The sequence below is a fragment of the Heloderma suspectum genome, chromosome 1 (genome assembly GCF_057233095.1).
Source record: "Heloderma suspectum isolate Gila_16-S chromosome 1, 16-S_ref, whole genome shotgun sequence".
In the NCBI taxonomy this organism is placed as follows: Eukaryota; Metazoa; Chordata; class Lepidosauria; order Squamata; family Helodermatidae; genus Heloderma; species Heloderma suspectum.
Genome location: NC_139458.1, coordinates 275,265,152 through 275,284,410, shown reverse-complemented (window position 1 = coordinate 275,284,410; position 19,259 = coordinate 275,265,152). Strand labels below are relative to the sequence as shown.

Genomic DNA, 19,259 nt, shown 5'->3' with positions numbered 1-19,259 from the left:
GGCAAAATGGAGGTGGCAGCTGTGTGTGTGTGTGTGTGTGTGTGTGTGTAAAAGGGACCATCCAAAATGGCTTGGGACGTGACATAGGGAGCTGCTGCAGAGAGTGAGAATTGGCAGACATCAAGGGAAGGAGTTCCTTATGAAAGCACTTTCCATTCAAGCAAGGGACTCTCTGGATCCATTGCCTTTTTCAGTTAGGTCAAAAAAGACCAGAAAATGAAGCAATATGCCACTCTTCAACTGCAGGATTTACTTGGCCAATTTATTTATATTTTAGCCATATTCATGTAATCTCTTTAAAAAGAAGGTAATCATGACTAATAGATTACAGTTCTGTGAACCTTTATTTGGGAGTAAGACACCTTGATTTGATTTGAACCCAGTGGGACATTTCCAAGAGAACATGCATAGGTTTGCACTGCAAGACCCATTGAAAGTGATGAATTTAAGTAGTTGAACTAATTTGTTCCATTGCTGTCAATAGGATTTAGTCACAACTAACTTTACCTGGACTGGAGCCAAATTTCTCTGTATAAAACAAATATAATTTCCACACACTGTACTGATTTCAATATATTTAAAAGGTAATAAGTAAAACAGTAAAAATGGTGTTACTTACTGTGTCAAGCATCTGTAAAACTTTGTCCTGTTCACATGCATCCAATCCATCAATAATTACCACAAGTCTAGTTTGATTCTGCGTAAAACTATCAATGGTTTTCGCCATCTTTGCCATCAGTTCCACTTCACATTTAAGAACCTATCAAGATTAAAATAATTTTAAAAGGATAGTGTTATTACCACCATCATGTTGATAAAGAAAACATTTTTCAAACATAAAGCTCATTTAAATGACATAACTTTCACTATTTGGAACACTCCTGTGCAATTATAACTAAAAATGTATTCTTTAGATTTAGTAGGGATCAAATATGTATTTACCGAAAAACAAGATAGAAATGTTCAATAATATAATTAATGAGTACTCTGTTCTTATGACTAATTACTCTTTAATTACAAGTTGAACAGGCACCACCCAACTCACAATTGATATATTTTTGTTGTGACAAAGTGTTAATTCTTACTTTCATAAATCCCTCACTCTTCAGTTTGTGTAGCTTTGAAGCAGCACTATGAAGCCGTTTCCTCTGTGAATTCAAAACCGAGTCCATCACACGCCACCATGTGCGACAGTTCAAGATGAAGCCCAAACCCACAACACATAGAAATGATATCAGAACAGCATTCACGGTCATGTTTTCAGGATTCACTTTAAAATAAGCTATAAGAGTGATCCCAGCAACAATGCAGCTCAGAATGAAGAGGAAGATGACAAAAGATGGGAGACAACAAGTTTTCTTCCATCTCTTTTTACCTAGGAAACAAACCAGCAATGGGTAAGTGCATTTCTAAATTCAGTAGGACACTCAAGTGCAACTACCAAATCTAACAGTCTGCTACTTTAAGACTGAGATGAGTTTCAACAACATACGTCAGGACAACTAAAGGACATGTCATACTATACTCCAAAGATACTAATTAACATGATGCCTAATCACTTTCTCCTATGGATTTGGAAGAAGCCAACTGGGCATATCTTATAAACCCTAGCTGTTATATATAACTCCACATGGGGAATAGTTATACGTTAAGATTGAAACAGCAAATGTAGTTCTTTTCTTTTAAGACAGGCAGGTCCAGGGAACTGCAGACTAGTTAGCTTGGAAGCAAATAAACCAACACAATTAATATGTAAGCAGCTACAGGAAAACTGGAGTGATTATTGCTTTAGTAGATTGGTGACAATGTAGCTGAGTTAATATTGGGATGCTACCAAAGCTCAGATCCCAAATTACATCCTCCTAAGAAAGCTACTCTGGTGCATATTTCTCTGTAGACTTTCTAAGGTAACACAAGTCAACAGGTACAGTAATGAAGTGGTCATATGGTTTCATACAGTTATGCAAACTTTTGATTATCTCCTTTTAATTATCTACTTTTAATGCAACTTCCTACCTAATATTGGCAGAAGACCAATATATGTATGTTGGAGTTTTGCAGTTCACTTTTCTAACTTGAGCAGAAACACCACATTTAGAAAAAATAGATTACTATATTTGTCTGAATGCTTAAGGGAAAATGTATTCATAAAAAAGAACCATTTCTGTGGTAACCTCAGAAAAAAATATTTTAAAAAATCCAGCAATTCAGTGAAAAAATACCTTGAGTATCTTCAGTCTTGAATACTCGAAAAAGACGTGTTGCTAAGAAACCAAATTCTCTCTCACAGGCATCCGAGAGTGTGGCAATCATCTCAGCCATAGACGTTTCTCCACCTACACTGGACAGTCTATTGTAATCTGTAAATAAAAATCTGGAGACAAACATGTAACGAACAGCTTTAGATCATTCTTGGCTGGTAGGAAGAAGTGTTTCCTTTTTTTTTTATTTATTATTAAATTTATTAATCGCCCATCTGGCTGGTCACCCAGCCACTCTGGGCGATGTACAACGTACAATAAAACAGTTTAAAACAATAAAATTCTACAATAAAAACATTTTCTAAAATACCCTAACCCACCCCAAACGCCTGCCTGAAAAACAGCGTTTTTAATGCACGACGGAAGCTCATTAAAGAGGGGGCATGACGGAGTTCCCTAGGGAGGGAGTTCCACAGAGTGGGGGCCACCACAGAAAAGGCCCTCTCCCTCGTCCCCACCAGTCTAGCTGTCCTGGCTGATGGGACAGAGAGAAGGCTATCCGAGGCTGATCTTGTTAAGCGGCCTGTCTGGTGCTGCTGGAGGCGCTCCTTAAGATAGGCTGGGCCGGAACCATATAGGGTTTTAAAGGTCAAAACCAACACCTTGAATTTGGCCCGGAAAACAACTGGTAACCAGTGCAACTCCTTCAGCACTGGAGTGATGTGATCTCGCCGGCGGCTGCCTTTAATCAGGCGAGCCGCCGCGTTCTGTACCAGCTGCAGTTTCCGAACCGTCTTCAAGGGTAACCCCACGTAGAGCGCATTACGGTAGTCTAAACGAGAGGAGACCAGGGCATGTACTACCGATGGGAGCAGATGGTTGGGAAGGAAGGGGCGCAGCCGCCGTATCAGATGGAGTTGATACAGCGCTGTCTGGCTCACAGCTGACACCTGAGCCTCCATGGACAGCTGGGAGTCCAAAATGACCCCCAGGCTGCGGACCTGGTCTTTCAAGGGTAGCCATACCCCATTCAACACCAGGTCAACATCCCCCAGCCTCCTCTTGTCTCCCACCAAAAGTACCTCGGTCATTAAGTTCCTGTCATTAAGATACACATGGCTAAACTGCTGAGCTGCTATTAATATAGTATTCTTCCACTCACAATCGTTTTTTATTTACTACTTGCCCCTACTTAAAAAAAAAAAGACTTTGTAACTCTATAAACTCTTAAAAATGCAATATAGCAATTATTCCAACAAGTGTTTAATGAGGATTCCAGGTAAGTGAAAGACTAAGTGGCAAAGGCATGTCACACTGTGCAGGACAGCCTTAGAGGAACTCTAGTAAAGCTTTGGAAGCTATATTAGAAAACACACTTCTTTACTGGTACCAGGATGCTTCCAGATGGAAGGGTCCTAGCACTAACAATCAGAAGACATTGTGCAGCTATTCCATCCCTTTCTTAAATGTTTTTACACAGAAAGAAAAAAGATGGAAAAGGCAGTGGGAAAACATGGGAGGTTTACAAGTGGATGCTGATGATGTCATCTGGACACCCTGTAAAATTCTGTGAAAATTTTCTCTATATAACTTGTTGCTGGGTAATTATCCTAAGAGACTAACCCAGTTATAAATTAACAAATCCAGATACAGGTGGATATACACAGGATGAAAAACAATGTTTTCACAGTACAGCCACCTAAAGATTTTCAAATTCAGTTCCAAGAAATTGTAGTAAAACAGAAAGTTGAAGAGAACAGATTTCCTGCTTGGCTGTGCAATCCCACACAGATGTGTGGCTGTGCAGCCAGTATTAGAAGAATATCAGTTAGTACACTGTAATAATCATCGTAACTTGAGCACACTCCGGGAGAGAGCGGAGGACAGGAAGGCCTGGCGTGCTATGGTCCATGGGGTCACGAAGAGTCGGACACAACTTCACGACTGAACAACAACAACAATAAACATCATAGCCCAGTATCTCAAATTCAGTCTGGGTGTGTTTATTGGCTCTTTTAATAAATAAAAAAGCTCTGACATTATTTTCAAGGGAAGAACAATGTGTTAAACCATTCTAACCTGACAGGTAAGGCTTTAGTCGTTTGCTCTGGCAGCTCAGGTGGGTTCACAAACATGAGTTTAAGAAGCAACTCCATGTAGCCAATGTGTCTTGCCAACCTTGTACTCAACACCCATGCCCAGTTCCAGTTCTCGCCTTCTCTTCGGCTACCAAAGTATATCACAGCTGGAAAAGATGTTTTACAAATACCCTAATGTTAACAGCAGTTATATAATATTTAAAAGGAAAAAGTAACACATAAAAAGCCATTGACACCAAGCACATTTTAACTGGTGTCATTGCTATATATGAACATCATCATTTAAAAATCTTAATTTAGTTCCAGTGCCATCTTTCTGGATAAAGCATTATGGAAGCAGTGAGCAATTCTAATATACATACCTAACAGATCCCACCCTACTTATTAAATTCTCCCAGAATTTATACCAAACTATATCCCAAAGTAATATTTTACTTCACAGAAGGGCAATTTGAGGGGACCTTGTGGGAATATGGAAATCCTAGCACACATGCATTGTGTACCCCTCTACATCACTGCCATTGAAAGTGCCATCGAGCATTAAGCAATAACCTTATTAATGGAACACAATGGGGGGAAGTTCACATGATGCAACGACAGCCCACGGTGCGTTATTTAACCCATGGTGAGGCTGTGGCACAATGGGATGTGTGTGGCTGCCATTTTGAATATGCAACCCCCACTTGGGGGTTGTTGTGCGAACCCAGCAAGCATAGGTTATGTGAAAGTTAAACAACCCTCACATAAGCCATGCTTGCTGGGTTCTCACAATGTAACAACTCTGAGTGAGGGTTGCATATTGCAAATATTTTTACTATCTTCCACATTTGAGATATCGTATTTTAATATATCACTAGTGTTCTAAATTTCTGAGTGCAATCCAGAATTTCCATAGGTATAGTTCCACTCATGGGATGCTTTGAGGAAACGGGGGTAACTCTCAGCGATTCCTCTTTCCCCCTGCAGTCCCCAGTGCCCTCTTGCACAGTTCCAGAGGGTCTCCCAAACTCTTCGGATTAGTTTTTTTTGGCGGGGGGCACAGGAGGCTGCAGGGGCATTGGCAAAAATGGGCTCCCTCCCACACACACACAAAGCACGACTCCCCATTGGATCTGAAATCCTTCCTGAACTTCAATCCTACATGTTTCATAATTATTTCAACTAGTCCCAACTTGTTTCATTTTGTAGATTATACTTCAAGTTAATTCTGCAAACACCAAAAGTGATCTAACTTAAAACAAGACTTACTAAACAATACATATAGTAGTGCCAGTAAACTCAGCGCCACTGCTATTCCAAGTTTTGCATCTACAGTGAATGCAAGCAATAAACCAAGGCCTCCACACAACAAAAGCGAAAGGAACACAATAAGCCAGGAAAACTGGAACAACGGTTCAATCTGCTGTCCAGCAAAAGTTTTCATTTCATCTAAAAAATAAGAAAGAGAAACTTGGTCAACAGAAAATCCCAAAACCAGTTCTCTGTATGGTTGTTTCATAACAGAGATAATCCAGTAGACATTGTTTACTTTGACTTTCAAAAGGCTTTTGATAAAGCCCCTTAACAAAGACTCCTACACAAACTTGGTAGTCATGGGATAAGAGGAGAGGTCCTTTTATGGTTCGGTAACTGGTTAAACAGAAAACAGAAAGAATAAATGGTTAGTTCTTGCAATGGAGGCCCTTCGAGGAGCTGTATTGGGACTAATGTTTTCTTAACTTTAGCTATTGGGCAATATAGGAATGTAATAAATAAATAAATCTTGTTCATAAAGGGGGTGAGGAGAAAGGCCACCCCAAACCCTTTGGACTAGGTTTGAGGGGGGGCACAAGAGGCTGCTCATGACATCAAATTATCTAGGGTGGTCAAAACAAAAAGGGTCAGCAGAGAGCTCCCAAAGGATCTCCCCTAACTAGGAGAATGGGTATTAAAATGGCAAATGTTGTCAAGGTGTAAAGTGATTGCACCCTGAGGTAAAAAAAAAATGGAACTTCAGATATGCACTGGTGTCTAAATTGGAAGCCACTGTCCAGAAAAGAAATCCTGGGATTGTGGTGGATAGTTCAGTGAAAATGTCGACCCATTCATTTATTATTCCGTTATTCTATTTCTGTACCGCCTCGTAGCCAAAGCTCTCTGGACCCAGTCAGCATACAATGGCTGTGAAAAAGGCAATTCCATGTTGGGGACCATTAGGAAAGGAACTGAAAATAGAACTGCCAATATCATAATACCTTTATACAAATCTATGATGTGACCACACTTGAAATACAGTATACAGTTTTGGTCACTGCACCTCAAAAAGGATATTGTAGAGCTGGAAAAGGTGAAGAAAAGGGCAGCCAATATGTTCAATGGCTCAGGAGGAAAGGTTACAATGTTTGGGGCTTTTTATCTTTATACATGATAGAGATGTATAAAGTTATGTATGGTGTGGAGAAAGTGGACAATACCAGAACTTGGGGTCATCTAATGAAGCTGAATAGTGCAAGATTCAGAAGAGACAAGAAGACAGAGTTGTTCACACAGCACGTAGATATTTGCTTCCACAATTTGTTTCCAAAAGAAATAGTAATGGCTACCAGCTTCAACAGCTTTAAGGGGGATTAGACAAATTCATCCCCTTCATGGATCACTGCCTTGTTGTGGCGAAGGGGCTTGCGTAACTCAGTGAAGCCACAAGCTATGCCGTGCAGGGCCACCCAAGACGGACAGGTCATGGCAGAGAGTTCTGACAAAATGTGGTCCACTGGAGAAGGAAATGGCAACCCACTCCAGTATTCTTGCCAAGAAAACCCCATGGAACGTATCACAAGGCTAAAAGATATGACGCCGGAAGATGAGCCCCTCAGGTCGGAAGGTGTCCAATATGCTACTGGGGAAGAGCAGAGGGTATTTCCAAGTAGTGCCAGAAAGAGTGAAGCGGCTGGGCCAAACCCAAAAGGACACTCAGCTGTGGATGTGTCTGGCGGTGAAAAGAAAATCCGATGCTGTAAAGAACAATATTGTTTAGGAACCTGGAATGTCAGATCAATGAATCAAGGTAAGCTGGAGGTGGTCAAACATGAGATGGCAAGATTGAACATCGACATCTTGGGAATCAGCGAACTCAAATGGACAGGCATGGGCGAATTTAATTCAGGTGACCATCATATCTAGTATTGTGGGCAAGAATCCCTTAGAAGAAATGGAGTAGCACTCATAGTCAACAAAAGGGTGGGAAAAGCAGTACTGGGGTACAATCTTAAAAATGATAGAATGATCTCAGTACGAATCCAAGGCAAACCATTCAACATCACAGTAATTCAAGTCTATGCCCCAACCACTGAGGCCAAAGAAGCTGAGGTTGATCGGTTCTATGAAGACCTACAACACCTTCTAGAACTAACACCAAAAAAAGATGTCCTCTTCATCATAGGGGATTGGAATGCTAAAGTAGGAAGTCAAGAAATCACCGGGATAACAGGCAGGCATGGCCTTGGTGTACAAAATGAAGCAGGACAAAAGCTAATAGAGTTTTGCCAAGAGAACATGCTGATCATAGCAAACACTCTTTTCCAACAGCACAAGAGGCGACTCTACACATGGACATCACCAGATGGTCAATATCGAAATCAGATTGATTATGTCCTTTGCAGCCAAAGATGGAGAAGCTCCATACAGTCAGTAAAAACAAGACCTGGAGCTGACTGTGGCTCAGATCATGAGCTGCTTCTTGCAAAATTTCGGCTTAAATTGAAGAACATAGGGAAAACCACTAAACCGTTCAGGTATGACCTAAATCATATCCCTGATGAATATACAGTGGAGGTGAGGAATAGATTTCAGGGATTAGACCTGATAGACAGAGTGCCTGAGGAACTATGGACGGAGGTCCGTAACATTGTTCAGGAGGCAGCAACGAAATCCGTCCCAAAGAAAAAGAAATGCAAGAAAGCCAAGTGGCTGTCTGATGAGGCTTTACAAGTAGCTGAGGAAAGAAGGGAAGCGAAAAGCAAGGGAGAAAGGGGAAGATATACCCAACTGAATGCAGAGTTCCAGAGAATAGCAAGGAGAGACAAGAAGGCCTTCTTAAATGAACAATGCAAAGAAATCGAGGAAAACAATAGAATGGGAAAGACTAGAGATCTCTTCAAGAAAATTGGAGATCTCAAGGGAACGTTTTGTGCAAAGACGGGCATGATAAAGGACAAAGAAGGCAGGGACCTAACAGAAGCAGATGAGATTAAGAAGAGGTGGCAAGAATACACAGAAGAACTATACAGGAAAGATCTGAATGTCCCTGATAGCCACGATAGTGCGGTCACTGAACTTGAGCCGGACATCCTAGAGAGTGAAGTCAAGTGGGCCTTAGGAAGCATTAGTAACAACAAAGCTAGCGGAGATGACAGTATTCCAGCTGAGCTATTTAAGATCCTAAAAGATGATGCTGTTAAAGTGCTGCACTCAATATGCCAACAAATCTGGAACACTCAACAGTGGCCACAAGACTGGAAAAGGTCAGTTTACATTCCAATTCCAAAGAAGGGCAACGCCAAAGAGTGTTCAAACTACTGCACAATTGCACTCATTTCACATGCCAGCAAGGTGATGCTCAAAATCCTACAAGCTAGGCTTCAGCAGTATGCGAACCGAGAACTACCGGAAGTACAAGCTGGGTTTCGAAGAGGCAGAGGAACTAGAGATCAAATCGCCAACATTCGCTGCATCATGGAGAAAGCAAGAGAATTCCAGAAAAACGTCTATTTCTGCTTCATTGACTATGCTAAAGCCTTTGATTGTGTGGATCACAACAAACTGTGGCAAATTCTTAAAGTGATGGGAGTACCAGACCACCTTACCTGTCTCCTGAGAAACCTGTACGAGGGTCAAGAAGCAACAGTAAGAACCAGAGATGGAACAACCGATTGGTTCAAAATTGGGAAAGGAGTACGACAAGGCTGCATATTGTCACCCTGCTTATTTAACTTATATGCAGAGTACATCATGAGAAATGCCGGGCTGGATGAATCAGAGGTCGGAATTAAGATTGCCGGGAGAATTATCAACAACCTCCGATATGCAGACGATACCACCCTAATGGCAGAAAGCGAAGAGGATCTCAAGAGCCTCTTGTTGAGGGTGAAAGACGAGAGTGCAAAAGCTGGTTTGAAACTCAACATTAAAAAAACGAAGATCATGGCATCTGGCCCCATCACTTCCTGGCATATAGAAGGGGAAGAAATGGAAGCAGTGACAGATTTTACTTTCTTGGGCTCCAAGATCACCGCAGACGGTGACTGTAGCCATGAAATTAAAAGACGCTTGCTCCTTGGGAGGAAAGCTATGGCCAACCTAGACAGCATAGTAAGAAGCAGAGACATCACCTTGCCGACAAAGGTCCGTCTAATCAAAGCTATGGTTTTCCCAGTAGTAATGTATGGCTGTGAGAGCTGGACTATAAGGAAGGCTGAGCGCCGAAGAATTGATGCTTTCGAACTGTGGTGCTGGAGAAGACTCTTACGAGTGCCCTGGACTGCAAGGAGGTCAAATCAGTCCATCCTAAAGGAAATCAACCCTGACTGCTCATTGGAAGGACAGATACTGAAGCTGAAGCTCCAATATTTTGGCCACCTAATGCGAAGAGAAAAGTCACTGGAAAAGACCCTGATGCTGGGAAAGACTGAAGGCAAAAGGAGAAGGGGACAGCAGAGGATAAGATGGCTAGACAGCATCACCGATGCAATGAATATGAACTTGAGCACGCTCCGGGAGAGAGCGCAGGACAGGAAGGCCTGGCGTGCTATGGTCCATGGGGTCATGAAGAGTCGGACACGACTTAACGACTGAACGACAAATGACATATAAAGGCATTCAAAATCAAGGGGAAAAATATTCACTGATTGTCTGAAACTCTTATGGTCTGAATCGAACGTACCTTCTATTCTGAATCAAATGAACAGTAGGATAAAGCAGTGGTCTCCAAAGTGGGGTGCATTCACCCCAGGGTGTTTGCAATACGATCCATTGGGGTGCACGAGCCGCATGATAATCAAGCAGCCTCCTTCTGCCTGACAAGTGCCATTTTGTGCAATGATGGTGGCAGCAGAGGCAGCAGGATGGGACAGGAGCTGAAAGGGAAGCTCCAGGGCATTTCTCTTTCTGCTCCAGTCCTATCCTGCCATGGCCACTGAGAGCAACTGCACCAGGTTCTGTCAGGTTTCCTGATCCCCACAGCACACATGCTCAGGCAATCTGTCACTGGACACCCAAATCAGCGAGATTTCTTTATTGCAAGGAATCCCACGGCAAAAGCTTAATGGTTACACTCTTCAGAAATCGTATAGCTGATGGTCAGTAGCTATAGGCTCTATGTAATTCCAGAACCTGAATAGGCCCAAGCCCTTCCAGGCTACTTCTAATCAAATCCTGGCTATAACCTACAAGGCCCACTGCAGTACTGAAGCTGGGCCCTGGCACATTCTGCCAGGCAAGGCAGAGGAGCCTTGCACCAGAGCAGCTGCCATCCTGCCGAAGGAGAGCAAACGTGTTCCAAATTTGCTGTCCTTTTCTGTGATGACAAGTGGCTGTCGGTAGTATGCTACCTAGCAGATATTTTTAGAAAAATAAACACACTTAATCTGCCCCTTCAAGGTAAAGGTGATGTTTTAACAATGAGTGAGAAAGTAACTGCTTCTCGGGGGGAAAACTTATGATATGGAGAGAGCATTGTGAAAACAGATGTTTGGAAATGTTTCCATCGGTATGTGATTTTGTTGCCGAAACGATGTAAGGGTGTCACCTATAAAAACTCTCATATCTGCACACTTAAAAAACTTGGAAATGGAATTTTGTAACCTGTTTAAAAATCTTCCAAACTAAGAGTTTCAGTGGGTTTTGAACCCCTTTGTTAAAAATATAAAAATGCGACACCTTCCAATTAGTTTGCAAGAACAAATGATTGACGTCAGGGAAGATGGACGTTTACTAGCTGAATTTCAACAAAAAACCTTTGCATAATTGGTGGATTGGATTGAAAAATGAGTATCATTTAGTAAGCGCAGCCAACAGTGCACTTCTTCTATTTGGCTCTACATATCTTTGTGAGGTGTCTTTTTCAGCTATGACAGCCATTAAAACCAAGTATCAAAATAAACTGAACTTGGAACCAGACCTTCGATTTGCTGTATCACCAAGTGTTAAACCAAGATTTTCAAAAATAATGAAGCATATTCAATCACATTGCTCTCACTAATAATAATAATATTTTTAATGAGAGCAAAAAGGGGGTTTATACCATTAATAAATAAAATAAATTATTTTTTAAATATTGTTTATTTCATCTTTATCTCATATTTTTAAAATTTTTATTTTTGTGTATGTTTTATAATGTACATAATATATTAATACAGTAATACATGTACATCATTTATAAATAAACATATATTTGGGGGGGGGGTGCTCAAAACTTTTTTACTGATAGGGGTGTGCATCAAAAAAGTTTGGAGACCATTGGGATAAAGGACAAGATTCATCTTCAGAGGCAGAAAACAATTAAATAATATTCTATAAAGTATACAGCTAAATCAGATGACAATAAGTATTTGAATTAAACATTTACCTTCAAGTTTCTTGAGCAGAAAAGATTTCCCACTTCCCCACTGGGCATATAATCCAACACAGATGGGTGGCTGCATAGTTGGTTCACTAAGAATATCAGCTAGCGCACTGCTATAAAGGTCATAACCCAGCATATCTCCATCAGATTCAGTTGGAGATAAATGTCCTGCAATGCCAAAGAGGCTTCATGGAATAAATGTGTTACATATCTATATATTTTGATGCTCATAACAGAGCCCATTAAAGTAATTTGGAAATATACCATGAACTCTTGATATCCTCTATTCTGTATAAGGACAAGTGTTATTAACATCTTTATTTCCTACTCCCTAAGAACAGGAAAGCATCTCCCTCTCTGCTAAGCCATCCTGCTATCCTCAAAACAAACTTTTCCACAAAGCCTTTCTTGGCCTTCTTTTCCTCTAACCCCAATACTTGTTTATTTTTATTTATCTAAGAAAATGTTACCCTGCTTTTTCCCTGAAAAAAAGGAGTCACTCAAAACAATGTACAACATTAAAAAGCATTAAAAACTATTTAAATACATTAACAAGTTAAAAAAGCAGCAGCAAACACCCCCCCCCCCCAAAACTAACAGTCAGTATAGAACAGATACTCTGTGCGGCTTGCTACTAATTAATCCTCCATTGGTTTCCAGGCTAGGTACTCCTTTATCAAATTCTTTTTAGAGCTCACTGGACAATGACCATCTCAGTAACGTACAGCACTTGCACCATGGCTAGAATTCACCAATGTTTTATTAATTCATTTTTGCATACACATTCTTCCTGATCTAACTATTCATAAGCTGTGGTATGGTAACAAGTAAGAAGCTGATCTAAGAAAGTTAAAGCACATATGCAGATTCTAAAAAAGAAAACACCACAGAGCCCATATACCTAACCAAAACCCAAATAAAACATAAAATTATTACTATGATTTCACATTGGTTTAGCAAGATGTGAATGAGTCTAGCTTGCACGCTCCCCCACCCACCCAAACGAGTTCAGAAGCTTAACTGCTTCATTAACTGTGGTTTGTTGTATTCTCCAAGTCAACAAATCATGTTTAACGTTAACTATAATTCATTTCAAACAAGCCAACTTCAAATTGTAGTTCATGCATTCACATAAAGCATAGCACATGTTAACCACAGGTCCAGGTCCAGACACAGCAAGCTGTGGTGAACTGAAAGTGGAAGCAACAGCTTCCAGACTCCCCCTCTCAGCCACGCAGAAGGAAAGGAGAGGTAGATTGTGCAAGCCTGGGAGGAGGCTAGACCTGCTCATGACTCTAAATGCTTCTCTTCAGGAAGTGGGGGTCCCTGCTGTCCTTAAGGAGCCAGTGGTGCGACCACTCCTGAAGAAGCCCACTCTGGACCCAATGGTATTAAACAACTACCGCCCAGTCACAAATACCCCTTTTCTAGGGAAAGTACTTGAGAGTCGTGGCACAGCAACTGCAGGCACTCTTGGAGGATACTGATTACCTAGACCCATTCCAGACTGGGTTTCGATCTGGTTATGGGACTGAATCGGCCTTGGTCACCCTGATGGATGACCTTTATTGAGAGAGGGACAGGAAGAGTGCAACCCTGTTAATTCTGGTCAATCTCTCATAAGCTTTTGATACCATTGATCATGGTATCCTCCTGGATCGACTCCATGGGATGGGTATTGAGGGCACTGTGCTACAGTGATTCCGGTCCAACTTACAGGGCCTGTTTTCTTCGGCCCCTTGGCAACTGACCTATGGAGTCCCGCGGAGCGGTCATTAGGGGATTTGGAGTGAAATGCCATCATTATGCTGGTGGCATGCAGCTCTATCTCCCTGTGACATCTGAATCAGGAGAGGCTGTGCAAGTCCTGAATCAGTGCCTAGACTCAGTAATGGGCTGGATGAGGGCCAATACACTGAAGCTAAATCCTGCAAGATGGAAGCCCTCTAGGTGAGTGGTTCCCAAGACCGGGAGATAGACTCATTGCCTGTTCTGGATGGGGTTGCACTCTCTCTGAAAGATCAGGTTCGTAGTCTGGGGGTACTCCTAGATCCATCATTGTCACTGGAGGCCCATGTGGCCACAGCAGCTCGGAGTGCCTTTTACCAGCTTCGGCTGGTTCACCAGCTACAGCCTCTCCTGGACAGGGATAGCTTGACCACGGTGGTACAGGCATTAGTAACCTCAAGACTGGATTACTGCAATGCGCTCTATATGGGGCTTCCCTTAAGGCTGGTCCAGAAGCTGGAGCTAGTGCAGAATGCAGCAACTGAGCTGTTGTTGGGAGCTGCCCCTTTTCAGCATGCAACTCCTTTGCTGAGGGAACTGCACTGGCTGCCTATTTGCTACCAGGCCAGGTTTAAGGTATTAGTACTAGTGTACAAAGCCCTAAACAACTTGGGACCAGGACACCTGAGAGAGCGCCACCTTCTTTACCAACCTGCCCAGTCACTGAGGCCATCTCAGGGCATGTTCCTGGTGGTTCCACATGGACCCATGGCCCGGCTGGAGTCCACCAGGAAAGGGACATTCAGTGTGGTGGCCCCCTTCCTGTGGAATTCCCTGCCTTTGGAGGTCAGGCAGGCACCAGTGTTGAGTTCCTTCCCGTACCTCCTGAAGACATAGTTACTTTGAGAGGCCTTGCTTGCGTGACCAGCCGCAGTTTATTAAATTCGACCTTACTGGAATTTGTGTTTTTAAAAAATGCTTTAACTGTTTTAACCTGCTGTTTTATTCTATTATCTTTGTTGTCCGCTGCTCCGAAATGTGGACAACATGGCTAGAGAGCATCACCGATGCAATGAATATGAACTTGAGCACACTCCGGGAGAGAGCGCAGGACAGGAAGGCCTGGCGTGTTATGGTCCATGGAGTCACGAAGAGTCAGACACGACTGAACGACAACATATAAATATTGTAAACAAACAAACAAATAAAAATAAACCATAGTTCAGCAGAGCCTTCCCCAACCTGGTACCCTCCAGACATTTTGGGCTACAACTCCTAGCATTCCTGGCCAATGGCTATGCTGGCTTGGCTGATGGGAGTTCATGTCCAAAGCATCTGGAGGGCACGAGGTCATACTCCTGAGAATATCTGGTTAGTGTATTAAGAAGAAAATGGCCAATACTTACTAGCTCCAAATATTTGAGTTAAAATGCTTTTCTGATGGCTACAGTCAATGTTGTAAGGTGTCTCTCCAGCTTTATTGGGCCTGTAAAGCAGCCTGCCATCTTTAGGATTTCTTAAAAGCAGTTCTGCAAGCCTGCGGCTTCTCCCACGAATAGCAATATGGAGTGGAGTATCTCCTTTCTGTAACAATTGTCATAAAAACAATGGGCAAGTATGTGGAAACAAAAGATGTTACTATAAAGTAGTTCACATATTCAGAAGTTGAAATGATAAGTTCCCTTCACTGACATCTCTCATCTCCATACACGCTATAATACAACTTAGTATTAATTAATAACTTATCTCCACATTTGGCTAATTTTGTTTCTAAAAAAGAAGTCCAGATAACCAATTATTTTACTGAATATCACTCCAACAGGTTTTGCCCCTCACAAAAAGCAAGTCAGCTCCCTACCTCAACATAATTTTCAACTGCCCTTTGATACAATTATCAACTACATTTTACCTTGTCTACAGCAGAAACCTTTGCTCCTTTATCAAGGAGAAGCTCAACTATTTCAATATTTCTCATCTTAGTGGCCTTTATAAGAGGTGTTTCTCCATCCTAAAAACAAAAACATAAAAATATTAGTATACACCTCAGGAAAAGGTAGACACAAAACTTTTGGAACAGTATCATATTTGGCTGTAAAAATTCTAAACCCGCTCTTCCATCTTAAAGTGAGGGGAGGGGAATTACAATATTAATCACTTAAGTTTTTGTTTAACCTTGGATCAGATCTGGTAGCCTAAGAGGCTGTTTCTCTATAGGGCATGTACGCAATATCGCAGAGTGGAGTTCAGTTATCCCTTAAAACATTTAGCGTTAAATTGGAATTTTTCCTTCCTTCCTTCCTTCCCTCCCCCCCCCCAATCCGCTCTGGAGTGTTTCCAAGCCCTCCAGCACAGATTTGAGGATAGGCGGGGGGGGGGGCTGCAGGGGAAGGGGGAAGAGAATCCCCCCCCCCCCCTGGTTCCACTGACAGAACTGCCTTCTGTCAGTGGAAGGCCGCTATTGGATACAACTCTCAGGCTGCAATCCTAGACTAAACTACTAGAGAGTAAGCCCCACTGAACACAGTGAGAATTGCTTTTAAGTCAACATGCATAGGACTGTATGTTTACTTCGTAATGAAAAGTCGTTATTTATTGCTGTTCAATAAGTTTATTTTACCAATTGCCATCTTGTTCTTCAATTATATTCCACTGGAAGTAACATCCAAAAAGATGACACTTCATTCGCCTTAAAAAAATATTGTGTTTGCTGTACCCATGATAGAAGAATTGTACTGGAAACTAGTGTGCTTAAGGAGCAGTATTTCCACCACACTTTCAATTTTATTTATATCCCATCTTTCTACTAAATAGTGCTCAAGGCAGCTATTATTACCCTTGTAGGACTTCTGTTTTAATGATTGTTAAGAGTATAAACACTGCAGGCAGTGGTAACACCTGACTAACGCCAAGTAAATATGTTGCTTTTGTATGGGATATCTTTTCAGAAGGAAAAATGGCTTTGTTTTGTAAAGCTTGAGTGCATGCAGTCTCTGTTCTAAATGCATTTCAGTTTAATATACTGAATTACTATTTGAGAAAAGTGATGGGGAGCAGCTGGTAACACATTACAAAATGTGCTCACAGGCTCTCTAACCATACTTTTAGACAGAAATCTGTAGCACTGAAAAGCAATTCTGAACTCAAATTACACTGAAGTACACTGTCCTCACCTAAAGACAACATTTTTAACCATACTGCTTTATTCAACAATACATGGAAGTGTTAAAAAGCATTATTTACAAGATGAACCATGCAACTTGCTATCTCTAGGATCAAAACCATTAATGCTATATTTACCTTTGTACATGTTTCAGTGTCTGGATTGCACTGTAAGATATCTCTTACCATCGTAGCATTTCCTTTCTCAACAGCCCAATATAAAGCAGTTTTATTATCCTACAAAGAAATACACAACATCTTTGATTAGCACTTTAAAGTCAGTTGGATTAACTTCATAAACCATGTATGATATGGGTTGTATTAATCCTATAAAGCAAAGTGACAAAAGTGGGAATGGAAAAAAGAAACTACTTTAAGGCAGGTGACATTCATCGAATCTTAGAGAAATGTGATGTAAATTACATAATTGGTGTTCACCAAGGAATTGAGACTAATACTTAGAAGGTTTTTTGGTTGTTGTTTGTATGCATTGGCATGTATATACCACAGAAGTAGCCAAGCATCATACCATCCGCGGTACTGTCTGTACTACATCACGTCTCAACTGCCACATCAAAAAACATCTTGCTATGCAGTTTAAGAAATATTGTTTTGTTTACCTTCAATGTAAAGCTGAAATACTGTAATTTACAGTCCATTCCCACAGTTGACATCAGTTGGCGCCCTGATCCACTGACAGATTGTTAGCCATCACCGTCAGAAGCTATACTGATCATTTGCCATTTCACAAGCTTTTAAACCCCACCTTCACCTGCCTTCCACAAAGCAACTATAGAATTTAGGTTAACCAGTATACCTAAAAATAGTAGGCAGCTGCTTCACTGCTCACTGGATTAGACCCACTAGTTAATGAAGCTAAGGCTGGTGAGTACTTTAGTGGCCAAAAACAGTAGGACAGAGTAGGGATCTTGGAGGTAACCTTAAACTTAGATTACTGCAATGTGCTCTACATGGGATGCCTTTGAAAACGGTTCAGAAGCTGCAGCTTGTGCAAAATGCGGTGGCCAGATCGATAATGGGGACAAGAAGGTCCACATATACAAGACCGACTCTGTCCCGCTTGCATTGGTTGCCTATATGTTTCTGAGCCCAATTCAAGGTGCTGGTTTTAACCTATAAAGCCTTACATGGTTCAGGACTGCAATACCTGATAGAGTGCCTCTCCTGGCTCAAACATACCCATACACTATGCTCAACATCTAAGGTCCTCCTCTGGGTGCCTACTCCAATGGAGGCTCAGAAGACAGCAACAAGGGAGAGGGCCTTCTCAGTGGTGGCCCTGATCATTCAATTGTGGAATGATCTCTCCGATGAGGTGCACCTGGCGCCAACATTTTATCTTTTCAGCACCAGGTCAAGACTTTTCTCTTTTCCCTGGCATTTGGCAGCATGTGATGAGTTTTAATTGATCCTGGATTGGTTTATGATTTGGTTTATTAATCAAAGTTGCTTTTAGATATATGTTGTCATTGTGTATACTGTCTGTCTGTTTTTATATTTTAAAATTTGCATATTGTATTTTTAATGTTTTAACCTTCGTAAACTGCCCAGAGAGCTTTGGCTATGGTATGGTATAGAAATGTAATAATAACAACAACAACAACAACAACTATCAGATCATATCAAAGATGCATAAGCCCACTTGTGCAACAGGCCTGTTCCCTCCTCTCCTCTGCAGCCCCCTTGTGTGCCCACAACATCCACTCTGGAAGGCCCCCCAGACCTCTGAAGCAGATTTAGGGGGGCTTTAAGGAGGAGGAGGAACCCAATTCCCTAGCATATGCTATTCTGTCAGCAGAGACACAATTGTATTTCACCCTGTGTTTTTCAGGATGCCATCTCCATCTAGAAATATGCTTCTTCTCTCCAAGGGATGCTTCTGAAAACACATAACACTGATATTCTCAAAAACTTACTGTTTAATACTTAACACAGAATTACTTACTTGACCTCTAATGTCTATATCTGCATACTTATGAAGCAGAGCTCTCACAATTTCAACATGACCACCTCTGACAGCCCCAATCAGCACAGTATCTCCACTCTGAAAATAGAACAGAACAGTCAAGTTTTTTCCCCATTTCAGAATCAAAGTGCACATTTAAGGTATGCTCAAAATAGCTTTTTATATTTTGCTATAGGCAAAAAAAAGAACCACAGTGAGTGTGTGTACATGTATACATTATCAAAACACATACTTACCCTATCAGGAATATTCACATAAGTTCCTGCATCAAGGAGGTCCTGCACAATTTCTGTGTGCCCCTCCTTTGAAGCAATCATCAAGGCTGTGTTTCCATCTTTATCCGTTAAGTTTACATTTGGATTTCTTTTCAGGATTTCTTTGACTGAATCCGTAAAACCGCCTTTTACTGCTACAATAAGTGCAGTCATAGAATTCTGTGCAGGGAGGAAAAGTAACATAACACACAAGATATTATTATTAGTCTAAGA

At 41.5% G+C, this 19,259-nt stretch overlaps 1 protein-coding gene across 3 annotated transcripts in view; it reads right to left on the bottom strand.

Moving 5' to 3' along the window:
- KIDINS220 (kinase D interacting substrate 220) overlaps positions 1-19,259 on the bottom strand; it is an 86,757-nt gene that overhangs the window by 43,536 nt on the left and 23,962 nt on the right. For all 3 annotated transcript variants that reach the window (XM_084826685.1, XM_084826687.1, XM_084826686.1), the window contains exons 8-18: positions 19,008-19,205; positions 18,751-18,849; positions 16,923-17,021; positions 15,535-15,633; positions 15,032-15,209; positions 11,901-12,065; positions 5,549-5,728; positions 4,281-4,446; positions 2,223-2,374; positions 1,086-1,375; positions 620-760 (exon numbers count right to left, since the gene is read on the bottom strand). In XM_084826685.1, coding sequence (XP_084682811.1) covers positions 620-760; positions 1,086-1,375; positions 2,223-2,374; positions 4,281-4,446; positions 5,549-5,728; positions 11,901-12,065; positions 15,032-15,209; positions 15,535-15,633; positions 16,923-17,021; positions 18,751-18,849; positions 19,008-19,205 — 1,767 coding nt within the window. The remainder of the gene's footprint in view (positions 1-619; positions 761-1,085; positions 1,376-2,222; positions 2,375-4,280; positions 4,447-5,548; positions 5,729-11,900; positions 12,066-15,031; positions 15,210-15,534; positions 15,634-16,922; positions 17,022-18,750; positions 18,850-19,007; positions 19,206-19,259) is intronic.